Consider the following 9,092-nt stretch of genomic DNA (forward strand, 5'->3'; position numbering starts at 1 on the left):
AGGGGGTGGGAGGTACTGGCCATCATAGCTTTTAGCTTAGCTAGCATCCTCCTGTTGCCCACCTCCTCCAGAGTGTCCAGGGAGGAGCCCAGGACAGAACTGGCCCGCCTGACCAGTCACTCCAGTCTCTTTCTGTCCTGGGCCAAGATGCTGCCTGACCAGCAGACAATGACATCATGGATGGCCAAAGCCACAATTATATTTCTTCTGGGGAAAAAAAAAAGCCCTGTGCCTGTTTTTTAAAGAACACCACTAAGATGCTTTATATAAAATATAAAAACACTTTGTAAATGTAAAGACTAAACAAATCTGTGTGTGATGTCCAGGCACTCCAACATGGTGGTCCATGAGGATGGGTCACCGCCGAGAGGCTCCCAAGCCGCCGCCACCCGCCTGCCCGTCATCTTCAACCCGGACTTTTTTGTGGAGAAGCTACGGCACGAGAACGCCGACGTCTTCCTGGAACTTGTGTTGAGCAACATCACTCGCCTGATCGACCTTCCCGGCGCCGAGTTCTCCCAGCTCCTCGGCGAGGAGGGCCCCAAGACCCCCGGATTCTTCCGCTCGTTCAACTTCCTCAAACGCAAAGGTTGGTTTGTGGCCAACCAAGTGTTTTGGTTACTTGTTGTTGCTTATTAACCAATTGATGAAATGTAACGTTGGGAACACCCACACTGGTCGAGAGGAGAGTACTGTAGGATCTAGGACAGAGTGTTTTGAGTGACTGTTGTTGTTGTTTTCTCAGATAAAGGCGCCATGTTTGGGGCTGTGCTGTCAGAGAGCGCTGTGGCTCACATATACCGGCTCATTGAATTCCTCAGTAAAAGTAAGTTCACTGTTTTATTCTGGTGGTCTCTTTATTCTCCATTAATATTATTATTATTTTTTGCCTAGTGTTAAATCTACTGCTACTTCATTCTACGTAATGCAGTCCTTTCAAAAAAAACAAAAAAACAACCAAAAAAGAAAAAACAACGTATAATTTTACAACTTAAATAATGTGTAATTGCAAATCCACTCAGTAGGTGGCAGGAGCTGTCATTTGCTGTTTTCCTTCAGTAAACTTGATGCTCATGGCATCTTTTCCGTTTGAATCATGTGTTCAACTAATGATGCAGCCGATTTTAGCAGGGGTGGCCTGGATCCCAATGAGATGTTTACGGCAAAAAAACGTATTCATATAAGAAGGTGAAAATATGACTGAGGTCATTTAAAGTGATAATTATTGTCAAGGTTCCTCTCTACTAACTGTTATTCCAGATCACATTTGTTTTTTTTTTCTGAATACAATAGAGACGAGATCCTATTTCAACTATTTGTTTTCAGATTCTTCCGCTCTGTTTCATGTTATTCTAGGACTGTGTTATTTTTCATCGTACTTTATCCCCACCATTTCTTCATAACGTTCCACTCTACTGAGTATTGCTCACAACCGGTCCCATTTAACTCGTCGCCTTTCGTTCCTCTCGGTGCAAGTCTGAGTTTTCCCCTGCTCTCTCCGGGACCAGATCTGCACGTGGAGGGTCTGTTCCGGATTCCCGGCAACAGCGTGCGGCAGCAGGCCCTGAAGGAGCTCCTGACCAGCGGCGCCGACGTCGACTTGCAGTCCGCAGGCTTCCATCCCAACGACGCCGCCACGCTGCTCAAGACCTTCCTGGGGGAGTTGCCTGAACCCCTGCTCACGCACAGACACTTCCACGTCCACCTCCGGATCGCCGGTAGGACTCGGACACGACTTTGACACTTAGGGCACACTCCAAATCCGGAGTTGCGCCAGTATTACGAATACAGCGAAGACGCAAGCGTTCGTACGTCTGAAAGGTTTGTGAGATTCCCAACGCAGACCCGATGTCCTTTGTCTTTCCAGACATGACGTTGCTGGATGAGCATGGCAACAAGACGTCGGCGCCCAATAAGGAGCGTCAGACGGAGGCCCTCCAGCTCCTCCTCCTCCTGCTGCCCCCCGCCAACCGCTCGCTGCTCAAGCTGCTGTTGGACCTCCTCTACCACACCGCAAAACGGCAGGACGCCAACAAGATGTCCGCCTTCAACCTGGCGCTCATGTTCGCTCCGCATGTGCTCTGGCCGCGCCACGTAAGACGGCGCATTCAACCGATCGAGAAGGCGGCGTTTCGAGAAATGCTACTTTGTTGGCGGGCCGCGCCAATCGAAATGCAAAACATTTTGCCTTGCTCTGCTTGTTGTGAAGTCACTCGGCGTTACTGTTGGTTGCTCATGAATGTTGCGCTTTCTCACTTCTTCTCAACCGACAGGTAACGTGATTGTTAGTATATTGGCTGTTAATATATTAGTGACTCTCTATACTTCTGCACCAAATGTTTAATATTTGAGTGCTTTTTTTGGGGTGGGGGGTGGCAGAGCCCGAGTCTGTCTTAATTTTAATTTAATTTTTTTCCGGTTCGCAATTTTAAATAACTTTGTTTTTTGTGGGGGGGGGGGGCTGTTATTTAAAGTGTCTATTTGTGTTTCCTGCCGCAGATGACAGCCAACGACCTGAAAGACCACCTGAAGACACTCAACAACAGCATGGCCTTCCTCATCAGACACTCACAAAAACTCTTCAAGGTGACTGACACACAAACACACATAAAACAAACCCCAAGAAACGCACGGGCTCCATGCTGTGTCCAGCCCGTTGATGTAATAAATAAATAAAAAGCTTTGGACCAAAGTTGGCGATTTTTGTCTGATTTTGCTGACTTTCGCACCCATTGACTTGTGAGGCGTTCGTTTGTTTGTGTGTCAGGCGCCAGTGTACCTGAGGGAACATGCCCGGACACACTTCATGAAGACCGCCACCTTGCGCAGCAAGGTCAGTCAAAGCTTGACCTATTTGCATTGATGAATATTGTTTATGAAAACCCTCCTCCCCATCAATTCGCATTTATAAGCCATGTCCGTTCACACCAGGCAGCGTTTTGTTGCCGTTTTGTCTGCCCCGGACAAAACCGGTAAACGTGTAATTCGGCGCCATCCTGTGGCGGTATGTTTGTTACTGTAGGGTTTAAATCACTTGTATTTTTTTTTTCCTTGGATATTTGGCCTGTTTTGTTGTTGGTCCTTCAACTTATGTCCTGCGAGGGAGCAGTCAAAGGGAAATTGTATTTATTAATTTATTTTAAATGAACTCCTGACATCATATAGCTACTAACAGCCAGGGTTGCTTACTTTGCCATTCTAATGATGTTGATGATGATAATAATATTGTTATTATTATTATTATTATTATGAATACAAAGTCGTTTGTGTTACTTAACTTACACACTCACGTCATTGCCTAAAGACGTCAGTCACGTGTTTAGGCAATAGCAAACCCTTTGGTCATATACTCACAACATGGCTCTTTGTCCCACAGCTGTCATTTTTATCTGACGTATCTAAAAAAAATAAAATTAAAAAAGAGAGACAGAGAGAATGTTTTCGGCTGCTAATGTATGTCTCCTTCAGGACGACCTGGACCTGTTGTCACTGAACGGCTCGCCCCGCCGGCAAGTGGCTTCTCCCCTGAAGCGGCGGGCGGCCCCGGTTGCGTTTGGGTCTGCTCCAGATCAGTGCCCATCACCCGCTCAGCAGTACACGGAAGAGGCTCTTCAGGACCTCTTCAGGCACGTGCACCATAACATGCCCGACTCGGCTAAGAAGAAGAAGCTGGTCCGACAGGTTGGCTCCCTAAGCTATTCTTATTACCAATACAGTGGCACCCGCAAATTTACCAATTTGTGATTAAAAGAAAAAACTTTTTTTTTGGGGGGGGGGTATATTGTAGATGTATCAAGGTTTTTTTAAATTAAAAAAAAAGAATACATTTAAATGGATTAATTACTGTAATTACTTGATGTGCAGATGGTCAAACAAACAGCTGCGGCCTCAGCCACGAGTCCGCACAATGATCCCAGCAAAAAGCGCCTGCGGTCGCGTTCCTTTGGAGGACTCATCAAGGTAACTCAGTCTTTGATGTTTTCTTTTTTTTTTTAAAGACATTGTGAAGTGAATTCTGAGATTGGCTTCTTCATGCATTTTGCATGTTTGATAATAAATTCTGAAACTGTTTACACTGAAAAGTAGACTGGACTCTATAGAGTCCAAGAGACTCTTTTGTCAATTAGTATTCACACTTGTATGACACTGAGCAATGTTAAAAAAAAAAAAATTCCAGCAGGAACCTTTTTTTTTTTTTTGTCATTTTGTTTTGCATGTTTTTGTTCTCTTTTTGTTCCCATTTTGTCACTCAGTGTTTTCATCGGGGACATTATTTTCCCAAATACAGTATTTTATTGTGGTGTTTCCACATGACTCTTTTCTTTCTAATCCCAGCGTAAAGCTCGTGCCGGTCAGCTGACGCCGGACACAGTCGCCAGGGTATCTCACAAATGCGGCAAAGAGAATGCCATTCTGCAGCAGGTGAGACACTCATAGAGCGTATTCAGCAAAACATCGGCATCACGCATGTAGCATGTACACAATCATGAAATCATGTTCCAAAACTGATTAGGCTTTTGAAGACAGGCAATGTTCAGAAGCCGGCGTGTGTGCGTGTGTGTAGGTGAAAACTCCACTGAACGGTGGCAGACACTGCGGGGCGGGGTTGGTGTTGAAAAATCCCGACTTTGACTTTAGTAGGGACAAAGCTGCAAAAGTGTCCAAGGTAGTCCATGCACAAGAGCAAAAATACGCACACACATGACACACTTGCGACCTTCAGCCTAATGTGTCCATTTTTTATCAGGACACGCCTTCGTCCGTGGCCAGATTGTTCTCTCCGTCTCAGGAGATTTCGCTCTAGATGACAAGCCGCCACCACGTCCTGGTCTTCGAGGAGACGTCTTCACGCTGATGGAGTTATCGTAGCATTTGTAAGCGGAACCATTCAAAATCAATCGATTCTATCCAAGAAGGGAGGACTACTAGCTAGCATAGCATTTGAGATTGTACTCTTTATGAACCGCCATTACCGTACAGGAAGCATTCATAAGCTGTAATGTTTTATGAACTGCCGCCGCTTAACAGGTGTCTATGGTTATTAGCTAGCGTAGCCTAGACGAATGACAACTATCATTCAACAAAGGAAGATTGCTATTTAGCATAGCACACACAAAACTGTTCTTTGAATGAACAACTACAACCGCACAGGAAAATATGACTGACAAGTAGCTTATCCTTTGCCGACTGTGCCGGTTATAGGCCACCACTACTCTACAGGAAGAGCTGACCGCCAGCTAGCATAGCCTATTTAAACTACCAATTACAAGCAACCACTTCTGTACCTTGAAGTAAGAACCACTAGCTGTCTTCGCATTTGTAAGATGGATAGTTTTATAATCAATCAAACAGGACGCGATTATCACTGGATAGCACAGCCTTCATCGACTGTTCTGTTGTTTACAAATGACCACCTCTGTACAACAAGTGATGACCGGCTAGCTAGCGTAGCATTCCTAAACTGTACTGTTTATACGCCATCGAGCTTAGCTTTCATGGACCGTACTGCTTATTAATGACCACTACCAAATGGAAATTGATGACCGCTATCTTGCTTAGCCTTCATAGACTGTAGTATTGATCAATGACTGATAGTCAGCATACAATTCGTGGAAGATCCTGCTGCTAAATGGCCACAAACATACATGCAGCGGTGACTGCTAGCTAAGATAGCCTTGACAGACTGACTGGGAGACTTGACTGGTAATGATCACTTCTAATCAATATCACATTTAATATTCAGTATTTGGGATGTGGCCAGTGTATGACTGACACACTGCATCCATGTCAACCTTGCTTACATTTTCCTGTTTATGATAGGCAGCTACTGTAAGTCCACTTTAACCCAGTTTACGAGGACGATGGAAGTGATGTATGTGTACTGTTTACATTTAGAATTACTATTCTGTTACACTTTTTGTTGTGTGTTTCTCCTCATTTGGTTAGCTAAATGAAGGAAGTGATGTTAGAGTTATCAAAGAGGTGGACTTTTTTTTTTAAAGATGTAAAATGGAAGAGGGTGGGATGTTGTTCAGGCAGGAAGGCATTAGTCACATGGTGCTGTCTGTCAAAGTGTGGGCCTGTGATCGGACGGCTTTGGGGAAACTTCCCAGTGTGCTTTGCACTTCCTGACCCCCAAAGGGGTGGAATGATGTCAGCGGCAGGCATATTGGGTTTATGGAAAGGTGTCGACATGTTTATTCAGTATCCTACTAGTGCTCTGAATTGTCCATTTTCGAGTACACTCTTTGTCTTCACAAAGAAGACAATTCGTCCCACTAGTGGAATGACTTTGGCACTCTAATAGAACGGCCATGTTACTTGTAATGTAGTTTCCAATTTGCTATGCTTTATACTACTCTGGCACTTCTGAGCACTTGTTGAACGACTCAGTTGTGTTATTTTTTTCCTTTCACCACTGCTTTCCACTACTCTCACATTGCTCCATACTATTAGAATGACGAGAGCGCACGAGTCACTAATGAGGCAAAACTGGACGAGTTGTATCATTACTGGTATAATTTAGTGGTTTACTATTGTCTACTAATCATTCTACTATTGCACAGCATCATCTATTAGTAAGAACAAAGAATGTACTAGTACACAGACAATTTAGAGCACAAGTAAACCAACTACTACACACGAATACAATCATGACATTAATAGTGATGCAAAGCTGCGCTAATTGTTCTTGTTCGACTAGTGAGGACAAGGTGTGTGCTCGTCGGGCATCGATTTTCAAACAGCTTGTGGGTTGAGGAAAGGTGTATGCAGGTTGTGCTAATGTGTGCGTGTGGAACGTGTAAATGACCTTCCTTTTCACAAATAGCTAATTCAGCGAAATTCGTAAACTTAATATTTACTTGTGAATGTTTTTTTTAGCGTTGAGGTCTTGTTATTGTGTAATTATTCATAGACTTAATATTTACTTGTGAATGTTTTTTTTTAGCGTTGAGGTCTTGTTATTGTGTAATTTTGTAAATGTGAAATGTCTACGCTGTGTACGACAGTGCACCTGACGAGAGAAAGGACCGTTTAGGCATATGTGATGTCGAATGCTTGATTATTATTATTATTTGGGGGGGGGGGTCTGTTGTCTAGCTTCAGAGCAAAATAACATTCACTTGCCATCGTCCACATATGAATTAAAACTTTTCATACAAACGCTTGTTTTCTTTATTTTGTCACAACTCATCGGCATCCAATCAGCATATCCCTTTGTCAAGCGCTGCTGCAATGCTCGTTGTTGTCCGCCAGAAGGCGACATGTTTCCGCCAAGTCTACCCTCGCCCTGGCGATGACTTCGCGAATGATCATAAATGGTGTCATTATTTGGAGAAGACGCTTCATGTTTCATGTATAGATTATATAAAAAAATTCAAATTGTCTTAAAATACTTGTGGGCCAAAATAGACGAGAAAGCACAGGTGATTGCTCACTAGCTTAGCCTTTGTGAACTGTTGTTGCTGAAGGAGTCAGGAAGGAATGACCGCCAGCTAGTTTAGCCTAGACGACCGTTTCGAAAGGGAAACTTCCGTGCAGTAAAGGTGTAACAGACAGTTAGTTTAGCCTCCTTTAGTTAGATTCAAGGATGGCACTTCACTGAAGCTTGGGGGTACTATCGCCCAATCAGAAATCTGGATAGCCCAAGTTAAGCCCCCACCCAAACTCTCCCTCCACACATCACAGCATTTTATTTATCCAGTATTCATAAAATTTATCAGCTCCCTACGTATTGGTCAAGCGCCCCCCCGCCCTTTAGCACCAGGAGAAAAAAACCTGAGCTGTGCCTGACTGTATTTTTTATGAACGGCTGTTGTACAGGAAGGGATGATCTCTAGCTACTGTTTGTTCGAGACTTTATGCAGCAAGAAGTGCCTCCGCCTCCCTCCTAACTCCCCTGTGGAGGCTCACAAAAGAAGTGGCCATACTCGGCCTGTGGACAATTTGTTTGCTGTCACTCTGGAGTTTTTTTTTTTCTTTCGGGTGCGGCGGAGGGGGCATCAGTTCCGACTGACCTTGCGCCCCCTCCCACTAGAGTCAAGCTTCCAGCAGAGGTGGCCATGGCAACGCTACTCGGTTTTACTGTTTTTTTTGCCCCCTTTTCTTCCCAAACCTAAACCATGAATGTAATTTTTTTTTAAAATCCTGCGTTTTTTTCCCAACTCTAGACAGTCTCAGGCAGATACTAAAATGTCTAAGTAGCATTTATTTGGGGTTATCCAAATACAGGTTACTTATACGCTGTTACTTTGTTATTGTTTTTTTTTCCCCCAACAAAGATATGAACAAATGTGAAACTTGCTTTACCTTTCCATTCTTTCAACTTTACAGATACCACTTTAGATTTATGTGGAGAAAGGTTTGCGATCCGATGTCATCGTATAAGAAGTTGTAGCCACTTAACGACACCACCTGTCGCAGCCATTTTTGAAATTCTGAGAGCAGGAAAAGGAGGCCAGCATGTGGGGAGGGGTACTTATTTTTTCTAGTGCAGTCCCGTCCAAGGTAGGCTGTTATATTTCATAATATTGCCCTTTATCAAGGCGTCACTTTGCATCTGTTGGAATGTTTTTGCTTCGTTTTATTGACTCAGCGCCTCACCCTCACTGTTTTATATTGCAAATGTCCTTCAACATATTCTGCAATTAAAATCACCAGAAACACCTTAAATTGGTTTGGAAAGTTTAAAATAAGCCCCTGACACCAGTTTACAAACCACACAAAATTGGGTAAACATGTCAATCATAACATGATGTACCAAAGTCATGCCTGACATTGAATGGGAAGTCAGCCATTTTGGTTTCAAACATCTCATGAAAATTCAGCCCCCCCTCCCCCCAACACCCCCCCAATTGGGCAGACTTGACTATCAAATCGAGACGCAGAGAAAACTCTCAATGACCCATGTTCTAGCTTCAACGGGAAGTCGGCCATTTTGGAAAGTCAGAAAGAAATTTACCCCTGACGCCAATTTTACTGATCGACACGAGTCTGGGCGGACATGTTCATCATAACACCATGCACGAAAAAGTCTCAAGTACCCTTGCCCAAAATTGACCATGAAGTCGACCATTTTATTTTGAAGTGAC

The 9,092-nt window shown here is 43.9% G+C and overlaps 1 protein-coding gene across 1 annotated transcript in view; it reads left to right on the top strand.

Moving 5' to 3' along the window:
• arhgap19 (Rho GTPase activating protein 19) overlaps nt 1–6,212 on the top strand; it is a 14,139-nt gene extending 7,927 nt beyond the window's left edge. Inside the window, exons 2-12 of the mRNA XM_019862689.1 lie at nt 327–589; nt 746–826; nt 1,509–1,718; nt 1,868–2,094; nt 2,500–2,586; nt 2,768–2,833; nt 3,469–3,681; nt 3,865–3,960; nt 4,336–4,422; nt 4,565–4,666; nt 4,748–6,212. Coding sequence (XP_019718248.1) covers nt 327–589; nt 746–826; nt 1,509–1,718; nt 1,868–2,094; nt 2,500–2,586; nt 2,768–2,833; nt 3,469–3,681; nt 3,865–3,960; nt 4,336–4,422; nt 4,565–4,666; nt 4,748–4,804 — 1,489 coding nt within the window. The 3' untranslated portion in view covers nt 4,805–6,212. The remainder of the gene's footprint in view (nt 1–326; nt 590–745; nt 827–1,508; nt 1,719–1,867; nt 2,095–2,499; nt 2,587–2,767; nt 2,834–3,468; nt 3,682–3,864; nt 3,961–4,335; nt 4,423–4,564; nt 4,667–4,747) is intronic.
• Nucleotides 6,213–9,092: the final 2,880 nt, after the last annotated feature.

The sequence above is a fragment of the Hippocampus comes genome, unplaced genomic scaffold (genome assembly GCF_001891065.2).
Source record: "Hippocampus comes isolate QL1 unplaced genomic scaffold, H_comes_QL1_v1.1 scaffold7, whole genome shotgun sequence".
Taxonomy (NCBI): domain Eukaryota; kingdom Metazoa; phylum Chordata; class Actinopteri; order Syngnathiformes; family Syngnathidae; genus Hippocampus; species Hippocampus comes.